The sequence below is a fragment of the Pavona decussata genome, unplaced genomic scaffold, assembly GCF_977016875.1.
Source record: "Pavona decussata unplaced genomic scaffold, jaPavDecu1.1 SCAFFOLD_21, whole genome shotgun sequence".
Taxonomy (NCBI): domain Eukaryota; kingdom Metazoa; phylum Cnidaria; class Anthozoa; order Scleractinia; family Agariciidae; genus Pavona; species Pavona decussata.
Window position 1 is genome coordinate 3,909,628 of NW_028145444.1, and position 22,873 is coordinate 3,932,500.

At 38.0% G+C, this 22,873-nt stretch overlaps 3 protein-coding genes across 4 annotated transcripts in view; 1 reads left to right on the top strand and 2 right to left on the bottom strand.

Moving 5' to 3' along the window:
• LOC146486293 (protein white-like) overlaps positions 1-21,068 on the top strand; it is a 33,187-nt gene extending 12,119 nt beyond the window's left edge. Inside the window, exons 6-19 of the mRNA XM_085099999.1 lie at positions 9,132-9,298; positions 10,153-10,224; positions 10,380-10,482; positions 10,697-10,762; positions 12,777-12,817; positions 13,570-13,675; positions 14,419-14,550; positions 15,442-15,534; positions 16,661-16,718; positions 17,562-17,639; positions 18,835-18,940; positions 19,371-19,471; positions 19,795-19,877; positions 20,701-21,068. Of these exons, the coding sequence (XP_084956125.1) occupies positions 9,132-9,298; positions 10,153-10,224; positions 10,380-10,482; positions 10,697-10,762; positions 12,777-12,817; positions 13,570-13,675; positions 14,419-14,550; positions 15,442-15,534; positions 16,661-16,718; positions 17,562-17,639; positions 18,835-18,940; positions 19,371-19,471; positions 19,795-19,877; positions 20,701-20,799 (1,305 nt within the window). The 3' untranslated portion in view covers positions 20,800-21,068. The remainder of the gene's footprint in view (positions 1-9,131; positions 9,299-10,152; positions 10,225-10,379; positions 10,483-10,696; positions 10,763-12,776; positions 12,818-13,569; positions 13,676-14,418; positions 14,551-15,441; positions 15,535-16,660; positions 16,719-17,561; positions 17,640-18,834; positions 18,941-19,370; positions 19,472-19,794; positions 19,878-20,700) is intronic.
• On the bottom strand, positions 428-5,765 carry LOC146486295 (uncharacterized). Its single transcript, XM_085100024.1, has 3 exons — positions 5,604-5,765; positions 2,725-3,099; positions 428-1,163 (listed from the first exon to the last, which is right to left on the bottom strand). Exons 1-3 carry the CDS (start codon positions 5,706-5,708, stop codon positions 804-806), a joined length of 840 nt encoding a protein of 279 aa, XP_084956150.1. The 5' UTR covers positions 5,709-5,765; the 3' UTR covers positions 428-803.
• A 1,706-nt stretch (positions 21,069-22,774) lies between the features above and the next one.
• Positions 22,775-22,873, bottom strand: part of LOC146486296 (protein white-like) — a 28,706-nt gene continuing 28,607 nt past the window's right edge. For both annotated transcript variants that reach the window (XM_085100038.1, XM_085100037.1), the window contains one exon: positions 22,775-22,873. This exon is cut by the window's right edge and continues 604 nt beyond it. The gene's annotated coding sequence lies outside the window, so the exon portion shown is untranslated.

A 22,873-nucleotide genomic window follows, 5' to 3' on the forward strand; every position in this document is an offset into this window, starting at 1 on the left:
GACCAAGAAAAAGAGGTAGTGGGAAACAGGAAGAAAGGTACGAATTTCGAAAAAATTGCGCCAACAGCTGTTTACAAAACACAAAGAGGTCACTGCCTGTCAAGAAGAAAGCGGGGACTGGAATAAAGGTATGCGAACGTCACACAAGCGAATTGCGAGGAGCGATTGAGAGTAAATTGAATAAGTTGTTGGTTGTTTGTTAGATTTATTTGGGTTTACTTTATCGAAGAAAATTTTTTTAATCAACTAATACTAAACCAACCAACCAACCAACCAGACCAACCGAGCAGGGAAGGAGGCAACCAACCTAGGCGACCGAAAACAGACCGACCAAACATTCAATCAACAAACCTACCTACATTAAACCCGTGCGAATGAAAGTTTGCAGTTATTGATTAAAAAGTACACAAAACACTGACGACTGCCGTCAGGAAATAAGAACTTTATTTCAGCGTAGCTACAGGATGCTCTTGTTTTATTGCCGATCTATTTCTTATTTGCCATGCGTTTTCTTTGTTTTTAAGTGTTTTAAGTAAGTGCGGCGAATAGGAATTACCCAGAATACGAAGTGAAACAATTGCCTTCGATCAACCTGAGTGTAATTTTCGTTTCGCTCGGTTAACCATTTGCTAATTTAAAAATGTTTTTTAGAAAGGGTTTAACTAAGATCCGTGGCACTTAATGTTTCATTTCTATATTTTGAATTTTATTTTATTTATCTGCAAGACGATTAGTGTTTGTTTTGACTCAGGCCTTTGCAGCATCTTTATTATCATTTGCCTGTTATGGAAGAGTCTCATCCTTTAGGACTGGGGCCTAGATACCTCCTCGATTATTATCCGGGACACTGAGTACCATCCAGTGTAAGCATCACCCAAGGTATGGCTACTGGGACAACGTCCTACCCACAATTCCACTCTAATCGCGCCCTGTGGAATGTTCTCACAGTATCCCTCAAATGATCGGTGATGAAGCAGATTGGGATTTCCAGATGGCCAACTGTTGTAAACAACAGCTTCAATCGTCATTGGTCCACTGCATTCATTACCACTGAACTTGAAGTACCAGCGGTTGCACTTTGCACTGCTGCCCCGGACTCTCATATTCCCCTGGAATGAGACTTTGAGTGCTGTATGAGACTGAAGCTTGTTAAAAGAGCATTCCTGGAAAAAATCAAAGGAAACGTGGTTTTAAAACAGACTAACCTTGTAAAACAAATGAATAGGAAGGATATGAGATCCTGGGTTGAGGGCAGGCGAGGGTGGGAATGTAGGATACGACAGATGTACAGATAATGTTACCCTTGCCTATATTTTATTAGACACTGTTTAAATCGTTTCTGCTTGTAAACTTAATTCCATGGACAACTCTCAGATATAACTTCCTTTGTTGTTATCCAAATGGAAAACGTAAATCATAAAGTATCAAATCTATTCCTTCAATGAATTTCTAACAGATGCGCTAGATCGTCAATTACTGACATTATACTTCCCAAATTTCATTTAGATGTTGCAAAAAAGTCTTTTTATTATCATGGTGCATCCTTATTTAATAGTTTTCCAATGAACATTAAGATTTTCTCTCCAGTAGAACGTTTCCAGGCTATTTCCACTTTTTATTCTTTGGTTCCTTAGAACATTTTTTAAATTTAATTTAATTAACATGAGAATACTAATCTCTTTAAGCCACTGAATGACATTTTTAGCTGTATCTTTTTAAATACAGTAGAACCTCCCTTTGCGACCACCTCTCGTAAGCGACCACCTCTCATAAGCGACCACTTTTCCAAAATACCAAACGTTTTCAAGTCAAATCACTATAGATGGAACCTCTCGTAGGCGACCACCTCTCGTAAGCGACCACCTCCCGTAAGCGACCACTCTTAGAGATGATTGTTTAAAATTTCCTATTGTTTTTAACCTCCCGTAGGCGACCACTTGACACGGCACAATCTGCTGTTTCTCTCACGGGCGGAAATTGACTGTAACATATTGGCCCCCATCATTACAGTGGATGCCGTATTACTAAAAATCCCACAGCCGGAGCTACCGGAAGTGTCTCCGTACATTGAAACAAATGATAACATAGGTCAACATATACATGCACTATGGTACACTGAAATAAACTTTAATCAGGTTGAATCCCTTATAGGAAAAAAAAAATCTCTTATCTGGTAAATAGCATGCATGTACATGCAAGACCGGTGATGACTCTCTCAACCTTGTGTTATTCAACAGAAAAATTGTGGTGATAAAGAACGTCAACTGGATTATGTAACAAACAAACAAACGCCAAAGTTGTTGATGTGTTACGCTTGAAATGTAACATCAGTTGCAAAAATGCCGTTTACTGTTTGGTCCTAAATCAGGCAGTCTAAACAAAAGTTTTTACTTAGGGTTTCGATAAGCAATGGCAAAAGCCGTGAGGTGTCTGCAATTACCATCATGTAAATTACCCGGAATTTAGACCTCCCCCCCCCTTCCTTTGTGGTCTGACCTCTGGTAAGCGACCACCTCCCGTAAGCGACCACATATCCTTGACATAATGGGTGGTCGCTTACGGGAGGTTCGACTGTAGTTAGCTCAGATAGATATTTATAATTTATACATACTTTTTATTTTATGTTATACAGGGCCCCCGTTGATACCAGTCCTGCGACTGAAGGGATCACCCTGTTTAAATATCAATTATTATTAACAAAACTCAACATGTCAGGTTTTTTACCTTAATCTTGCCATTGTCATTGTCGTTATTTAGATTGTTCCACACACATTGTTTCCAATTGGTCTGTGGTACTGCACTGGCCGGACTTCCTTTCGCGCTTTCTCCTTTCTCTCCCTTTTCTCCTTTACTTCCTGGAGTTCCCACAAGTCCTCGCTCTCCTTTCATTCCCATCATTCCTGGTGGCCCGCTCTTCCCGCGAGGCCCTTCGGGACCACTTTCTCCTTTGGGACCCAGAATTCCCTGTTGACCCTTATCGCCAGTCTGTCCTTTAGCTCCTTCTCTTCCCTGGGGACCTTGCGGCCCCGGGGCACCAGGCATTCCCGGCATGCCATTTGATCCTGGAATGCCGGGAAAACCTTGGCTAATTATGGATTTCTAGAAATAAAGTGGAATGAAAACAAAACTAATCAATTAAATCAAAAGCACTTTATAAATGTAAAACAGCCCGACGCGGCTTGTTTTCGGTGAACAATTTCAAAGTCGAGCACTGGAGGAAAAAATTATGTAAATTCTTTTCATAAAACTCCCAAACACAACAGAGAACACTACTTCACGTGAATCAGTCAGGACTTATTGAAGTAAATAAAAGTAATGGCATCGGGCGTGTATAAACGCAAGTGACAATGACATTTTTTTCTGTTTTACTTCTTATAAGGATTGATGTAAGTATTTTTAACAAATCATAAAGTGTAGGAGATCAAGACACGTATAACTTTCGGCAATCAGTTGGAAACCATTCTATAACAAGACGATTTTTATAGCGTTTACGCGGGATGCTTGGATTAACTTTGAATTGAATGGCTTGTTACCTGTTGGAGTTCGAGATCGTTGATTGCATAAATTCATGACTTTTTTTTAATTCATGACTTTTTAGTAGTTAGTTATCAGTCGATTTTATTAGCTTTAATGATGCCGTGAGATAACAGCAATGTGATAGATACCAGAACTTCTCGTGATTGTTACGAGCATGGATTACAAACCTTATCAAATTATCGTCAGCGATAATAATATTCTGGTTACGTTCTATCAGTAAGTTGTTTTCATGAAGAAAACAGAAAGACAATTAGACATAAAGCTTTCCTAAATGAAAATTATAAGTAAAAATTGACAATCAAACCTTTCATTTTTTTATAAAGTAGTTTCCCAGTAACGTTTAGGCATCAGTTAGACAACTTCCGCATATAATGTTTTAAGCTTAAGCTTGACCTGTTTCTCTCCGCATCGCGAAACACAATCTGGTCAGTCAAAACCTAATTTCTTCGCCGTGAACTGTCCAGTTTCCACCATTTAAATTGTCGAGTACTTCTTATAACTTATCTTTTCGATTTACCGCTTCAAAAGGGTTAATTTTCCTTCTGAAAATTAAACTGCATATAATTATTTGAGTTTAAAACATGTAAACAATATGGCCGCTGAAAGTTCCAACCCAAAACGAGAGATCATGAGTATGTGACGTCACACTAGTAGAAAGACTCCGTCCCCTCTCTCCTGACACATGCAGATAATGCATGCTGATTGGGCTGTTCTTGTTGAAGACAACGACAACAACAGAGGACGAAAATATCCCCTCTAGGAGAGAACAAGGTAAATTGATTTATTTATTGGAATTTGGGTCACCAATCAGAATTTTTTTTTGAGATTTGTGACTACAATGAAGAAAAACAAGACGCCTATGGGCGTTAACGCGGGATGAGTTGGTGTATGCTTAGCACTAAGTACATTTGGAAAAGTATCCTCCCGTCGTGACTGAGCTAATGGAATAGTTTGAGTCACAAAGATAGCGTGATGTTGTTTCGATGGGGTATCCTTGCGTTACTCTACTTGTCGTCATACCGGGAATTGAATTACGATAACGTAATGACCGACCACACACATACAGGCCTGACTCACGTTTTCTATTCTGTTTATGTAATGTCAACAAGTGTAAGATTACAAACTGTCTTCGTTTCATATAAAACAGACTAAAAGCTTTCCTAAATGAAAAATTGACAATCAAACGTCTAATTTTTTGTGTGAAGTGGATTTCCAGTAGCGTTTAGGCATCAGTTCGACAAAGTAATGTGATCTGTGTTTAAGCTTATCAATGGCCTTTCCTCCTCGCATTCTGGTAATATGTCAAACAAAGCGTCATTTCTTCGCCAGGAACTCTCCAATTTCCACCGTTTAAACTGTCGAGTAATTCTTTGAAATTATTCTTTCGATTTACCGCTTCAAAAGGGTTAATTTTTCTTTCTAAAAACGGCATATTTGAGTCTAAGACATGTAAACAATATGGCCATTAATTTGAAATTGAGAAGCCTTCAATTCTTTTGGTTATGGCTATGTGACGTCATACAGATAGTGATGAGTCGATCCTATCCCTCCGGACATACACGCAGAGAACGATTCTGATTGGACCAAGACAATGAGAACAATAGAGGACAAAAATGTCCCCTCTAGGAGAGAACAGAATTTAATTCAGGTTCAGTTGGTTTATTCGTTGCAATTTGTGACTTCAATGAAGAAGAAAAAAACATAAAACGACGAAGAAAAAGGTACCCGGCCGAAACTTTGACGCGGTATGCCCTCAGGGCATCCCGCGTAATAACGGTCTTCCGGCAAAACCCAACAATAATCCATCGTCGGCACGATTGAGATGCTTTAGGGTTGAAATTGAACAAAAGAGGAAATATGAATGCTCTATGATCAGCATGACTACCAAACAGTGACACGAAACATCGAAAGGAAGTGCGACATGATTTTTGGATCGCTTAAGCAAGCGTGCAATAAACCAGTAATCAAAGTACATTGACATTGTATTTTCATGTCGATCGATCTATGTGAAAAAAACGACCGAACAACATAGTACCAGCTAAATTTATATACTACCGTATACTAACCTCACATAAATCTTTGGGGTTCTTCTGTTTTGGTGTGGTGGTGGTTCCCAGTGAATACTCTGGCAAACAGCCGAGAACCAACAAAGCAATGAAATATTTCGCCATAGTAAATAGATGGCACCAGTATTTTGTGCCTGCTCTGATTCTACGTGCTCTTTTATAGCGTAAAATTCTTTGAGATATTAATTGAGTTTATTGATTTGAAAGATAGATAACTTCTGACGTACACACGCAAGCACGGAAACTGAATTCAGCTGGTCTTTATATCGCATAGGTGGACGTTGACAATTCCCATATTTTTCATTAGGAATGCTAGACCATCCTAGCCCAACTTTTTCAAGCATTATAAACGACTTGTTTTGAGTGATTATAGTGCGAAGACTGAACATATGTCATGTATTCTTTGTGCTTCTTTGTTTCTTACTACAACAAGAAAGGTCACTTAATGTCCTTAATGGGTCTGTCAGTGAAGTCGTTACCGTCAATACGTCCAGGCAAGTCTTTAAGAATGTGGGCTCGATGGAAGCACTTATTTGACTGTTATCTGCTATGGCTTTAAAGGCAAAAAAAGTTGACGTTCTATTGCTTTCGAAACAAAGTTTAGTTTAACAAAAGAAGGGTGATATAAAAGAGCAAATCCTAACGTGCAAGGGTCATTAATTAAACGTCTTTTGGATTTGAAGTTATTTTTTTTGTTCCTCTTAACTATCTGTCTATATCGAAGTTATCTTTGGCGTCACCATTCCGGTGCCTGTGGTTTTGCATAACAAGAAACACCCAGACTTATAAAACAACAATGGAATAAGAATATCTGACAAATTTTTTTTAACACTGAAGAAAACAACAAACACAAATTTGCAGATGTTGAGGTTTAGCAAAGGGAGAGAAAACGGCAGCCCAGCATTTATAGATTAGAGTGATTCTGTGAATTTGCGCGAGAACAGGATCGTCTTTTTATGAGTATCTCAAATGAATCGTGCACCCATTGACACCATGGGAGTTACTAGTTTCAGCCAAAAAGAGCAGAGTAAGCATAAGAGGAGGTTGGGAGGGGGTAAGTTTTTCAAAATATCTGTCGGCCAAAAAATTCAGTAAATTTGCTTGATGCTATGTTGAGTGTTGAGGATTATCGACATCGTAATGGTAATTTATAGCGTAAAACTCTATGTTATTGAATTTATTGATTTGAAAGATAGATAACTTGTGACATACACACGCAAGCACCGAAACTGAATTTAGCTGGTCTTTATATCGCATAGGTGGATGTTGACAATTCCAATATTTTATAGTAGGAATGATAGACCATCGTAGCCCAACTTTTTCAAGAATCATAAATGACTTGTTTAGTGTAATTATAGTGTGAAGAATGAACACGTCATCTATTCTCTCTGCTTCTTTGCTTCTTGCTTCAACAAGAAAGGTCACTTAATGGGCCTGTCAGTGAACATCACGTCCAGGCAAGTCCTCACTAAGAATGTGGGCTCGATGGAAGCACTTAATATTTGAATGTTATCTGCTGTGGATTTTAAGGCAAAAAAAGTTGACGTGCTATTGCTTCCGAAACAAAGTTTACTTAATTAGCAAAAGAAGGATGATATAAAAGAGCAAATCCTTACCTGCAAGTATCATTAATTAAACGTCTTGTTAGATCTGAAGTTATTTTTTTTCGCTCCTCTCAACTATCTGCCTATATGGAAGTTGTCTTTGGCGTCACAATTCCTGTGCCTGTGGTTTTGCACAAAAAAGAAACACCCAAGCAGTAAAGCAACAATGGAATAAGAATATCTGGAGAATTTTTCAACACTGAAGAAAAAAACAAACACAAATTTGCAGATGTCGAGGTTTTGCAAAGGAAGAGCAAACGGCAGCTCAGCATTTATAAAGAGGTTCCATTGGCGACCAATCGTGCACTCTACAATAAAGGCATCAAACTTGGCACAATTGTACTAGACATCAGGGGAATATTTTACAGATTAGAGTGAATTTGCGTGATAAGAGGATCGTACCTTCGTGCATCTATTGAGTTACTGGGTTAAGGCAAAAAGAGCAGGGTAAGCATAGGTAAGGGTGGTGGTTGGGGGGAGGGGGGATGTTCTTGAGAATATCTGCCGGCCGAAACATTCAGTAAAATTATTAGATGGTACGTTGAGTGTTGATGCGATATTGTGTGGTTATCTATCATTTTAAAAAGTGGTCACGAAAATAAGGACAACGTAATTGTAATTTATAGCGTAAAACTCTATGGTGTGGTGTTGGTTCCCAGAGAATCTCCTGGCAAACAGCTAAGAACCAACAAAGCAATGAAATATTTCGCCATAGTATAGATGTGCGCCGGTATTTTGTGCCTGCTCTGATTCTACGTGCCCTTTTATAGCGTAAAACTCTCAGGGATATTCTGATTTTATTGATTTGAAAGATAGACAACTTCTGACATACACCAGCAATTAGCACGGAAACTGAATTCAGATGGTCTTTATATCGCATAGGTGGATGTTGACAATTCTAATATTTTTTCATTAGGAATGATAGACCATCGTAGCACAACTTTTTCAAGCATTATAAACGACTTGTTTTGAGTGATTATAGTGCGAAGACTGAACATATGTCATGTATTCTTACTGCTTCTTTGTTTCTTACTACAACAAGAAAGGTCACTTCATGTCCTTAATGGGTCTGTCAGTGAACTCGTTACCGTCATCACGTCCAGACAAGTCCTCACTAAGAATGTGGGTTCAATGCTAACTTTTTGAAACCAAAAAAGTTGATATGCTATCTTTTTTCCAAACAAAAATCACTTTAACATGAAAGTGTGATCTGAGAGAGAAAATCCACACAGTCCAGGATCATTAATTAATCCTTATGTTAGATTTGAGGTGATACATGGTCCGAATTACCTTTCTTTGGCGCCCATTCGCTATCACCTTGTACTTTGTATCTACGTTATCTTTGGTGTCAGCATTCGGGGCTGTTTCTTGTTATGTAAAACCACAAGCGGAGGCACATAAAACAACAATGGAATAAGAGGTAATGGAAAAAAATTTCACCAGTGAAGGAAACAACAAACAAAAATTGCAGATGTTTAGGTTTTACAAAGGGGAGCAGACGGCCGTTTAGCATTTATAAACAGCTTGTACAGAGAATGCCATAAATTCATCGTGCACTCCGTAATAAAAAACATCAAACGCGGCAACACCACTGCACTAGACATCGTGGATTAGAGTGAACTTACACGATAAAAGGATCATGGCTTCTATGATTGTCTCAAATTAACTGAGGGGAGGGGAGGGAATATAAATACGGTACTCTTTACGCAATTCCTCCTCTCTCTAGCAACCCACTAAAAGGTGTAAGCCCCACAGTCGCTAAACAACTAGAAAAAGCGGTCATAAAAGTGTCTTGCTTATGGTACTTAGCGAAACAAACCCCCACCCCATCAAACACATTTTGATTCAATTATTGGATGGTGGGTGTGACTTTGGCCTTGACAGTCAGTTAAGAAAACACTCATTGCTATTAATCAACTATCAGGTCATAACAGATCCTCCATTGCTGTTTGCTGATGAACCAACTTCCGGTCTTGATTCTTTTATGGCGGAAAGTTTAGTTATAGCACTGCAGCAACTGGCAGCTCAGGGAAGAACTATAATCTGTACCATTCATCAACCTTCATCTGAGGTCTACGCCATGTTTGACAGGTAAAATGAAACAAATATATATTTTGGATTTGAGTGGGCTGACTTTGAGCTTAGTGCTTTGGAAACTGAAGAGAGATGTGGTACACCAAACGTTGCGGTGTAAAACTCCCAAGGGATTACCGTTGCACCCCTCTCCCTCTAGTGATTAGGGTGACGTTTCACGGCATATCTAAACACGAGAGGGGGGAGGAGGTTTAGGTATACCTCTCGGAAATGCGGCTGAGAGATCTATAACATTCCATACTCTGCTGAAGCATTTTTTACGTAAAAGGGTAAAGGGATTTATCCTAGTTAAGATCAACAGCAAAATATACTCAATGTTGAGATCAAAGTATTTGGAATCCATAACTTTCTTCCCACTGGAAGTAGCAGATACCTCTGTCCAGTAGAGATTTTTCATGGTAGTGTTGCCCCAGTTTGTCATGAATGCATGAGGAAAAGCTTAATTTCAATTTAATTATTCTCTGTTGACAGAATTCCTGTCGCAGATTTATTTCCTAGTTTTGGAAGAGTAGGGATGGCACAGTAGGGAGAGCACTCACCTCCCACCAATGTTACGCGGGTTCGATTCTCGGACTCAGGGTCGTTTGTGGGTTGAGTTTGTTGTTGGTTCTCGTCCTTGCCCCGAGAGGTTTTTCTCTGGCCTGGGTACTCCGGTTTCCCCCTCTCCATGAACCAAAACTCTTAAATTCCAATTCGATATGAAAAGTGTCCCAAGTAAGTGCTCTGCGCTAAATACATTGACAATTTGAAAAATCTAGTGATTTACTTTATTTGTTTTAAGCAATAAAAATGATTCTTTCTAATTCTGGTTGAAACATTTGATGACAAGAACGTTTTCCTCTTCTTTCCAGTATCCTGCTATTAGCCGAAGGAAGGATAGCTTACATGGGTTCTACAGTCGATGCGATCCAGTATTTTGACAGGTTGGAGAACATATAAATTTGAAAAATTTTTACGGCTTATTTTTTCTTGGCGTTAACGTCTCGTATTTGTTCAATTTCTTTCAATAATCAGGCAACTCCAGGCGTCCAAAGGGACCATTACTCATTTATTCATCCTGTATGTTTTAACTGAACAGGCTGGGTTATCCCTGTCCCGTCAATTTCAATCCTGCTGATCACTTTGTTCATACCTTGGCTATTGTACCTGGTATCGAAGAAAACTGCCGCAGGAGGGTTCAGGTAAGAAAACAGATGACAATAGGTAACCACTGATCATACGATCCTATTTCCAAACACTTCATGAAATTCTTTAATTTTACACATTTAACCTACTCTATTACTCAGCTTTCTTTTCAATTAATTCAAAATATAATTACTCGAAGAATCTACACGGGGCAACCAGTTACGATGCTTGTTATTTACTCTAACGTACTTTTTTTTAAAAAAAAATCAGGAGATCTGTGATGAGTACAGCGCACATGAAACAAACGAGACAGAACAAGAGACAAGGGAAAGGCAGGTAAGGTGTAAATAGGATACAGTTACATATACAACGAAATAGAGGTGAACAAGAGGATATATGATAATACCACTAAATAGCACATTCAATCTGGAGTTTGAGTAGCCAATCAGAGTGCGCGAAAAACGTTATTCACTGATATATAGTATGGCTGCACTTTTGTTTTTTTATTTTTATTTTTATTTTCACTCTACTTTATTTATTTTACCACACACGTTACAAAAACAAGCTATGAGCGGAAGGAATGAAAGATTACAGAGAAAGTGGTGAGGAAGCCAAAGGAGAAACCACAGGGCTTATAGAATAAGGCTTTCACATTGCAGTGTTGTTACATAACAGGTTTAGAGACTGTGAGACGGTTGATAACTGGGAGTTCAGAATGGCAGAAAATCTAGCTGCTTTGGTTGGTATAAGTTCCACGGATAACATTTTGTACAACATTCCAACAATAAAGTACAAACCAACAGACAGAAAAAACTAATAAAGTTGAAACAAAAAAGCGAAAGGAGTATGAAAGTAGTAGGCGCGTCGGAAACTAGATTAACGGTACAGGGCTTTTGTTTATTTTGTCACGAACTGTCAAACTTCAGGGACGTTATGTTTAGGTCTAGAAGGAAGAGATATCGTTCTGTCTCGTGTGATTATAAAAAGACTCTACTCTTCTTTTTCTTCTGTCTGGGAATGCCGTTTTAGCCAATCATATTCTGTTTATTCAAGGGGTATTATCGAGGCAAGAGTATGTTCAGTTATAGCTATATAAGCTGTTCTGAACGGGTGAATTTTATTTGACGATAAAATTCAAGTTCTTCTAACGTCCCGTATTGCTTTCAGTTACGGCTGGGAAAGTTGTATTACTAGCAGTAATTTGATACAGTCACACAACTATTGAAAATATTTAGGAAAAAAAGAATAATAGAATTAACGCGAACTTACAGCATGGAATATTCTCGTATAAAAGTTATACTACTTGCTATTTGATTTGATGAAATCCACTTTAGCTTATGCAAATTTCGTCGAGTGCGTAGAAAATTTTTCTGCTGTCTTCCCATGACGTAATATCCCAATTTCCTACTTCTAAGTCCAAAAAAGTGTCAAAACGGTAACCCAATCTTAATTCAAAATATAACTCAATCGTAACTCAAACTCAATTCATTCTCAACGCAAACTCAACTACCGTAAAGTTTCGATAGTAGCGACCCTCGTTACTTTCGGAATTAGCAGCGTTTGGGGCTCGTTACTTTCGGGGAGTCGTTATTTTCGGGGAACTAAAACCATGAAACAAGCTAGCGCTAGCTCTTTTCTCCGAAATGAAAAATTATATGATTCTCGCAGAATTCAAACAACAGACAGAATTAAGACCATTTGTACTTCCCATTTCTGGTAGCAGGGACTGTGAAATAAACATCGATGGTCTACCGGACTACCGCATGAATGAATCAGCCGATGTAGAATCGAATTCTTCTCTGACTCAGGGGAGGAAAGATAAACTCAGTGCTTTTAGTCCATGACACACTGCGTTTTATACTGCAGTATATATAGAGTTTTCAATTTTAATTTGAAGAAACGTTTCTGTTGTTAATTCATTCGAAATTCTATTAGTTTAGTTTTCACATTACACCATCAGTGAACTGATGCCAAGGACGAATGACGGCTTAAGGCTTTCCGTTGTTGTAAAAGGCCTTATCGTGATCAATTTGTCCACGCACGAAGATTGTCCATTAAAAATTTGACTGGAAAACAGTAAAATCATTCGGTATTTGTATAAAGTAATGAAAAAACAACTTGCATGGTCGCGCTACTTTTTGGGGGAATCGCTACTTTCGGGGGGCTGTTACTTTCGGAGACTCGCTATTTTTGGGATTTATTAGTAGCCACAAAGTTTTGACGTTACTTTCGGGGGGTCGTTACTTTCGAAGGTTCGTTACTATCGGTACTTTACGGTAGTTAGAACCACTTTCGTCATAATTACATTGGCATAATTGCTTAAATGCTAACAGAAAGTTTCCTCTTATAGGATTCATTCCATGATGACATCAAAACCGTCCCTCACTCACCGTAAGTACCAAGTCATCTTTTCCAGTTAAGTTTCCTCAAGAACTAATTTGAATTGATGACCTGTCAAAAACCACTTTGCCCCAAAGAACGTCTAAAACTAATGGTTCATTTTGTTAATAGTTAACATTCTATCTCACTGTAACAACTGAAAAAGGAAATTGGCCAAGATTTTCAAATTCTTCCATCGTGTCTTTGTATCATGGACAGAAACTAATTACGGTGTTTACTTCCCTCAAGAATTCCGCTGTGGTGTTTTTTTCAATGGCTCTTTGTGTGTGAACAACGATACTTAGTTATAAATTCAATGTACCTTGTTTATTGCCATGATAATTATCTAAAGTGGTTGTAATGTATAACATCAGACATGAAAGAGATTTTGTTTATTACTAATTATTGGACCTTATAGCGATGTGTTTCGTTTACAACTGCATGTCACAGTCTTACATTGTAGTGCCGACATTATAGCAATATTGTAGTCTTAATTTTTGTCTATTACTAATACCCGCCAAGATTAGCTAATTCTATACGCGGGTTGTGTAATTTGTTGGAAATAATAATAAATTGAATTGAAATTGAATTGAATTAAAGAGGTCGGGCTTGCTCCAACATTTAAAGTGACAACAAAAATCCGCACAATTTACCCTCAAACGCATAACTTGCCGGATCTTTACGAGGGCCTCTACTCCCCCTCTCCACCTCCCCCTTGTGGTATAATCTGCAGGCGTTGTATGATTTTCGTTCTGTTGTTTTAGGTACAAAGCGTCGTGGTGCCAACAGTTTCGTTCTGTTTTCTGGCGATCTTGGCTCACCAATAATCGAGATTCTGTAATTTTCCGAGTGAGATTCTATCAGAATATAGTAAGTGTTACTCCTTCTATATTGAATTCATTTGGTTTGTCTGTTCCATAGTTATAAGGCAAAGGGTAGCTACCTAAGGTATAGGTGATTGGTGGAATTTGGGGGTGGTTCACACGAAAAAATATGACTTTTGATGGGGGGGGGGGGGGGGGATCCAGAAAAAAAAAGTGAAGGAAGAGGAAGGGGGGTAGGGCAAAATTCTGAGATAAAGAAGTGGCATGAAATTTTCACAAATTGATGAGAAATTCTCCTGCTTTATTCACGAAATACGAACATGATTTTGTGCTAAAACATTTCCAAAGTAACAACAAAACTTCTTGACAACGTTTATTTTAAAAAGGCGGCCGGCCAAACACAACTCCCGCTGGTCACTGGCCAGCCACTAATCGATATGTGGTGAGATCTCTCTGCTGAATGACGTTGACATTTTGATCTTGATCATAAAGGGAAATACTCAAATTTGCTGAATGGAGGTTTTCTTATCATTCGAATCCGTTTGGATTAGTTCTTTTGCCAGTCGGTTGTGTATGCTAGATCTGTGGCATTTGTTTAGGCTTATAGCCTCGCATTAACTGCAAGATTTCAGGGAAAACCGAATAAATGTTGTCTGGAAATGGCCTATTGTAGTTTGCAATGACGTAGCGCGCTAGAAGAGTCTTCCTGGTGACTGAGCCAATATGATTTTTGTATTCGCAGAAGAGCGCAGTGAATGTTTACTAATGAGTGTTATAACATTCGTCAAGTTTTTAGGCTTTGTGATGGGAATTTGTTTCTTCCAAGTAAAATATGATCAAGGGGGCATACAGAATATCTATGGAGCGTTGTTCTTCATGTTGACAACATGTACGTTTAGTAACATGGCATCAGTGTACTTTGTAAGTATGACTGTGTTGTATTATTACTGTATTGGTAATGTCATTAATGTATTATTAATGTAGATATTGAAGGCACCTGCCATATCTCAGAGTTTTTAGAGCGCGATTGTAGTTTGATGTTAGGTTGACGAGAAAACAAAGGAAATCACTACCACGAAAAAGGTTTGGAATTGTGATCTCAATTATCATAAAATTTGGTGAACTTTGGCTTCGAGTTTCTCCAAAAATTACTAATGTTTTGAGAAGGTACAACAAACACTCGAGTGCTTTATCGGATTTACTAAAACCTCGAGGCTGGTTTAAAAAGACTAGTTTTTTTTTTTTTTCAAAACAACTTCTTGGTGTTTCTTCTTCGTGCTCTAAGAGCAATTTGATGCTTGAGCAAAAGTACTTCAATAAAAAATTTGTGACATTTTGACCAAAACATAACAAAAGTCACCGTGACAATTCCCCTTTAAAATCCTCATTAAACTTCATTTGGAACAAAAACAAAGATATTATCTGGTTAAGCGACACTTGTTATGTAAAGAAACTGTTAATGATGGCTCTCTCATTTGTAGTAATTGCTGACAAAACACAAATAACTTGTTTGGCTATACATATTGACACTTAAAAATAGATAAAACTTCCCCTTGAATCCTTGTGAAATGATTATAGCTTTTACGCCATGCATTTACCAAATAAGGAAATCTACTGTTTATCCAAATATCTAGTTTTGTGTCTAGGCTCTTAATTTTGGTCTTCGTGTTTTTCTTGCAAACAAAACCAAAGCTCCCAGAGCGCACCCCAATGATTTTGTCCACTGAATTTATAAACCTACGGTTACGTAGACTTTATTAGGGTCCACAAACTAATTTATTTTCGATGCATTTTTGCACCCTTTCTCTCTAGACCTTTCCGGAGGAACGTGCTGTTTTTCTGCGGGAACACCACAATGGAATGTATCGAACGGATGTTTACTTTCTGTCCAAGACCCTTGCTGAAGTAAGTTCGCCCGGTACAAAATCAGATAGGAACCTTAAAAGCACACGATGGCGACGGCAACGAGAACGTCGGAAAGCAAGACGTTTTACGAGAAGGCAATCGTTCTGCGCGTGTGTTAAATATTAGTACATTTCTTTGACGTCCGCTCCAAAAACATCGACGTAAAATGACCAAATTCAAAGTTTTAAGGAAACGTGGGCACACGACGGTGAATTTTTTTCTTTCTCTTTCTGGACTTGAACAGTTTTGCTACTACGTATCTTCCTGGATAATTAAGCCACATTTTAAGTTGAGCGAGTTGAAATAATCACAAAGCATGCCAGATAACGTGAATATTTATTTCTGAGTGACGTTTTCGTTGGCGTTGACGTCGTGCTTTCGAAAGGTCCTTGCACCCCAATGCCAATTGGCACTGGCATTGGGGGAGCATTGGCATTGGCAAAGCAACTCTCCTTTTTTTCCCTTTGCTTTACTTTGAAAAGAAACCTGTTTTGGGTTGGAGAATACAAAGCAACCAAACATATTGGTTAATGGGGCACACCAGTTTCGCAGAAGAGGATACTACACTGAACATTCGACTCCAACATTTGTATTAGACGTACATCAGATAAGCCTACACCCATCCAGAGCTAACTGCTCTTGCGCTCTTTCGAGTTTTGCCTAAAATCTGACATTTTCCCTGACATTAATTTACCCTGAACAAATATGTTAAAAGAAAAACAATTATCACGGGCACTGTTTTTGAGTACTTCGTACTCATAAGACATGAGCTGATAGCTGTTAAACAGGGAGCCAATCAGAGGCCTTATTACTTCCCCGTATCCAGGGTTAGGTCTTGTTCATAATTTTACCCGACAAATAGCAATTCTAGATTTAAGAAGAAAAATATAAAGTTTGGTCTGCAAACCCCTAGAATATTTTACCGTACCATTGGATTTAACACTTGTTGTTGTACGGCTCAAGAAAACTGTGAAACAAAAAGTCAATTGTTATGCGTAGTCGAAAACCACTTGTTGCGAAATGAAAACCACTCTTAGAGTCTGATGATATAGTACTGGAAAGTAGGCTGTCAAGGATAGGATTATAGATCATGGAGATTTTTAATCTACTGTTTATTTCGTTGCAGACCCCTCAGTTTTTTGTTGCTCCATTGCTCTTGCTTGTTATTGGATACTGGATGGTTGGTGAGTAGACACTCGCTATTTCAAGACAACGGCGTCTTTCCCTAATCCTGTGATATCAAATTTTGTGGAGTAACAATCTAGATGATCGAAGTTGGAAATTATCAAATAATTTACAGTGTGGTCAGTCACTTTTTCTAGTGTTTCAGTCATCATATGGTTTAGCAGTGATTCCATGCCTTCGAATACGACAAACGTATCTTTAAAACTGATCTTTGAGGTCTGCGGGAGTTTGAATGAAACGACGTAGCTGTATGTCTGACGGATGACACCTATAACCTACTAACAGAGTCTGTGTTTGAAAGAGATGTGACATTATGTCTTAAGCCTGGTTAATAAATGATAGATGAATTTTTTCAGTCAGTAACACAGGCATACCCGGAAAAAGAAAATCCGTATTCTCCCAACAGGAGTCGAACCTAAGACCTTCCGATTACTTGTTCGGATGCTCTGCCACTGAGCTACAGGAGACTCGTGAGAGCTGAGGCCATTAAACTAGGTTCATGGGACAAACATCCTGCATACTGCTTGGATTTGATGTCGATGAGTGGTATATGTGAAAGAAATGTGATGTTAAGTTTAAGCCTTGTGAATAAACAATGACTGTATTGTTTTTTACTCAGTGACACAGGCATAGTAGACGCACCAAATCAAACGTTATTATTATTATTATTATTATTATTATTATTATTATTATATTATTATTATTATTATTATTATTACTATTATTGGCGCAGCTGCTTAGTGTTGATCGTGCACTATCCATAGCGAGGGGTAGTAAGAAGAAACCCAAAGCAAACAAAAACCAATTTATAGTATTCTCATCTATGTTTCCTTTTTTTGCAGGTTTGAGAGCCGATGCTCTGAGGTTCTTTTACGCGTACGGGATACTTGCTCTTGTCACCATGGCTGCTGTATCTTTTGGTTTGTATATTTACATTTTTGACATTATAATTCCTCAGTAGTCACTACCAATCGCACACCAAAGATAATCACTGACATGTACAGTGCTTGCTGTAGACGTTTTTGATGCACGATTCATGAATCTATATAAAGTCGGCGTCTATCAAAAACCAAGATATTTTTTCGGACTTTATGACTGTGCGGGAAATGAAAATCTAAGCAAGGAATATATTTGAATCTAGAAAGAAAATTGGAGGTTATTACACAAATTTCAGAGATAATTAATAATTAAAAAAATTAAAATACATAGAAACAACGCAGAGGATTTTCCCCTAACTTGAAACTTTATTATCTTTGAAAAATGCATTGCTACCCCCAATTTTCATGTCCCAATAGCCCTTGCTAAGATCTGCTTTTTCCGCATAGTCATAAACTGCGCAAAATACCTTTGTATTAGTAGGCACCGCCCTTGAGAAACCTAGTTTCTCGGACCATCCCGAGATGCGCAGAACGTATGCGCAGTGGCACAAGCTAGGAAGCAACTTCCTGAAGTACCTTAGTTAAGCCCTGGAGCACAGGCTTTTGTCCCTCCTTAATCTGACTCGAGCTCTCTTGTTGCTAGCTATAGTTTTTGTCCGGTGCTGGGGTGGCAAAATGTCCTTCTTTGTGCCATTTTGAATCTTTTAACATATACATTCCTTGACACAAGATGAATTTTTTAAGGTGGAAAATGAAATGGACAAATTCGTAAACAAAACAGGACACTCGTTGAATAAAGTAACTTGGGAGTTTGCTAGACTGGCCTCCCCGTTGAAAGCACAAACTTTGTTCAAACTTCCTACGAGGAAATTGCTTTCACCATTCAAGCATTCGATAAAACATTCTTATATATTCAACAAGGGCGAGTGGAATTAAGAAATGGTGGTACAATTGTACACACTCAAGTCGAAACCAGTGTACATGCGCAGAAACGCAGATAATAGAATTCCCACGTCCGGTTATTATCAGCAGTTGCGTGATAAGAGTAGGACGCGGAGTTTCTTGAATTGCGCCGTAGTCTCTAAGTGTTGTATTTTTAGTCAGTGTCATCAAATATGCAAGGAAAATATTCCTTCAAGATGAAAAAAGAAACAGCAATTCTATTCAACGATACGGTAGCGGGTCAGTAGTTTATTTCATGGATTAAAAATACATTTTCACTTCCTTTTTTTTTCAGCTTATGTTATCTCGACAGTTTCTCCCACCTCATCCATTTCCATTGCTCTCAGTGGCCCATTAAGTATGCCTTTGTTACTTCTGGGTGGATTTTATTTGGATAACACGTAAGTTTTACGCAGTTAAATGGAGTAGCGTTATGATCTATATAAATAATATAATTAGTATTTTATTTCCCCACTAATAAATTACATTGGAAGAAAAAAATTATGAATTTAAAGTAGTTACATGTTTACGAATTTACAACACTTGATAAATATTACATTAAAACTATATTAAATGTATAGACATGAATGAGAAATTAGAAATTAGTATAATTATGCAACATAATTATACGGATTTACAAAGGAAAACACATTGATGAAGTATTTGTGGTGATCAGTCATTGAGATATTTTCCAGTACAACCTTGACATTGTCTCGCAAATGTTTGCACGGAAATTGACAATTTGTCCCTTACAGCTTTGTGCGTTAATTTTCTGTCTTGAATGTCAAGTGCCGGCCTTAGAATGGTTTTTGTTATTTTTGTTCATTTCAGGACAATACCAACGTGGTTGTCATGGTTACCGTATCTTTCCTGGTTTAACTACGGATTCGATGCTCTACTCGTCAATCAGTGGGAAAATTATGGAAATATAAGTATGCTACTTTAATGAATCAAATAAAACTTTAGAAAGTACAGCCGTTATCTGATGCCGTTAAATGATGTCGTTAAAAACAATTCTGAATGAATTTAGTAAAAAACACGAACAAAAATGAAAAACTAACTAACACAGAATAACAAAACAAATCCACAACAACAATCGCAGGTGGCTTGAAAAACGTCCTCTTTCTTTAGCTTCTCTCTTTCTCCAGTATTTCAGAAGATTAGATGACCTTTTTACAAAAAACAAACATACAAACAAACAGCGATTGCAGATAGCTCCAGAAGTTGAGATTTACAGATAGTGTTTTTATTTCAGCGTGCAATTTCCATGAGAATCAAACACATACCGCTTGTATCGACAATGGCAACGAAGTCATCGAAATCCGAGGCCTTAATAAGGTTGGTACAGCGTAATAGTCACTATTCTTTTATTTACCTAAGTAGGTGCCCAGGGTGGGAGAGTAGGGAGCGGGGAGGGAGTGGGGGCAAGGGAAGAGGAATCCATTCATTTCATATTCCGGCCCAAAACGATCCGTGCCAATTTCGCTTTTCAAGAACAACCAGAAGACAATTTAATCGGGTCGCTATTTGTCGGGCATGGTATAATGGCGTGTATACCATGACCGCTAAGCCAATCAAAACTATGGAAATACATTATCCAATAATACAGTTTTTAATTAAAACCTATATTGGACCGAAAGTTGTTGAAACAGTTCTTGAATTATGGAAAGAAGTCTCTGGTTATAAACTCACTTCGCCTTCATTTGCTTTTTTTTTTTTTAATGCAAATCTTTGATTAACTACAACGAGAGCTAGTCACAAGATAAGATTAGGTTGTAATAGCAAGTATAAGAAGAGTTAACTCTAGTACAGGTTCATTCGTCTTCTTTGGTTTATAACACTGTCAAATAGAGTGTGATGGGAAAAGTAGTAGTATTCATAATTGTTAAATGAAAACAAGGGTTGAATTGTGGAGAACAAAAAAACTATCATTCATAGAAACAAACGTCTTAGGTGGATTCCCAGCCCTTCTAGCGCATGGAAAATTTATTAATTATAGCGGAATCACCGGCTTTCAACCGACAAAAGTAAGCCTGAACTGCAGCTTATTTTCTTAAATATAACATATTAAATATAAGTTGGAGCTAATCAATTTTGTCACTGATTGGTCAGTAATCCCTTTAACAATTCTCACTTAACCTGTTTTGTTCTTGTTTTACAGGATGTGCTGATTGATGTCTATGGTTTGTTGGCTTTGACGGTCGGATTGCGTATTATATCGTACTTGTTTTTGCTAATGAATTCTTATAAGAGGCCGTGATGACTCAAAAGTCAACTTTCTCTCCAAGGCGTCTCAGCAACAAACTGCAATGGACTCGGGATGCGTTTTTCAAAACAGGGATGCTAAAATTCCGCCAGGATACTATGGCTAATATTGGGGCTTGCATGTAGGACACACTGAAATGTTCTTTTACGTGGCTCAGCTACCGAATGGTTCTCTAGCATACTTACAGACTGTATATAGAATTTGAATTATGTGGAAATAGAAAGTAATTGCTACCTAAACTAAATAAAGCATTTATGACCATTTATTGGTGTTTTCTTCTTCTACGTTTTCTCTCCTTAAAAAGACCAGAACAGAGTGTTTTTTTAAGGTTACCCGATACCTTCAGAGGTGTCTCGCGTTTAAGCGGTGTAGCGCGTCCAGTTTAAACTGTAGATACCTAAACCCCTATATCAAATTAAAGCTTATAGAGCAGGCTATCAAACTATACCAAGAATTTTGAAATAAAATGAATTGTCGAATTTTTCACGACCTCTAATTGCGAGCGTCCGAATCACCTTTTTAAAGCTACAAGTCAAAGTGAATTTTGTTTTTTGCTAATTTAATTTGCTCCTCAGTTACCGGACCCAAAGAGCTAAAAAAACGTGTCTGCGTTTTGCCATATTCAATCGCAGTAAAATGTTATAGAGCATTTTCGAAATAGGATGAAAAAATATTTGGAAAGAAAAAATTCGCAGACACGTTTTTGTTGTTTATATGTTAAACTAGCTACTGTCCAAATTTGAAAGCAAACGAACAAATTCCTTTTAAGTTTTAGCTCTTTAAGGTGGCTCCTCCAAGTGACAAAAATTTATTCGAGAAAACAGCGCTAAAAATTCGGCAATTCATTTTATTTCAAAATTCTTGGTTTAGTTGGGTAGCCAGCTCTATAAGCTTTAATTTGATATAAGGGGTCAGGTATCTACAGTTTAAACCGGACGCGCTTCATCGCTTGGACGCGAGACACCTCTGAAGGTGCCGGGTAACCTTAAACACAAATAAATCCTTTCGAAAACCCTTCAAATTTTTACACAATAATTTCTGACAAAATCGGATTACCTTTTTTCTGTCTCACGCCGTTTTGTTTCAGACTAGCCAGTTGGCTTCATTTTTTGTAGTACTGTATAGATAGAGTAGCTGTCTACAGTATCTTATATTGGCAGCTGTGGTATCTGGTCTAAATATCTCGTCACTGGGAAGCAAGATACGGTGAGGAAATAAAAAGGTTAAAATCGTCATTCTTTAATTGTCCACGTGTCAGAGTACAGTTTAAAAAGTTGCCCAACTCGGGCACGTTGTTCGTCATACAGTCTCACGTGTTGGTTCACGGGAACATTAGCTAACGTGGATTGGGGGAGGGAGGTTAGGGTAATCTCGTACGCAGATCTCCCACGGTCACATTTCCAAACCTGGATACGAGATAAGGGTTAGGGTACAATGGCCGCTGATTTCGGTTTGAAGGAAGGAAAAACATTTTATTCTTTTAACGATAATCGGCGTATCAGCTGTTGAACCCTAGTAAGCTGTCCATCCCTCAGTTGACAGTCGACTAAAGAAACATTTATTAAGGAGATGTGGCTCATACCATTGTCCATAGTTAGGAGGGGTCACAATTGGGCTCCTTTCCACGCTTTAAAAAAAAAATGAAGTAAGTTTCCCACAGTTTATTGAAAAAAAGTTTACGACAAGATCGTGGAATCAAACATCTAGGTCGTTTCCTTCGGCACGTATCGCGTACATCACAAAGTTTCCCCTTTCCCAAATCCTCAATTAAACCATGTACAAAGACACTTGTCTAATATGAGGCATTCAAATTTAGAGTTACGTGCTTTACTGAATATAAGGAAAAAGTGTTTGTCCAACTAAGAATTCGTTAGCATACAATCCTGGGCATAAAATGGGACATAGAAAAGAAAACAAAAACAACAAAACAACAACAACAACAAAAAACAAAACAAAACAAAACACAACATCATAACACCACAACGGCGAGCTCGATTTATTGATTTCGTTAGAACGCTTACAATATAGCTTTCTTAAATAATTTATTTTAAATTTCAATAACGAGACT

Coding starts and splice junctions, on each gene's coding strand:
- LOC146486295 (XM_085100024.1), bottom strand. CDS start 5,708: ATGGCGAAATATTTCATTGCTTTGTTGGTTCTCGGCTGTTTGCCAGAG. Junction 3,100..5,603: donor ACCCCAAAGATTTATGTGAG/GTTAGTATACGG, acceptor CTTTATTTCTAG/AAATCCATAATTAGCCAAGG. Junction 1,164..2,724: donor ATGACAATGGCAAGATTAAG/GTAAAAAACCTG, acceptor GATTTTTTCCAG/GAATGCTCTTTTAACAAGCT.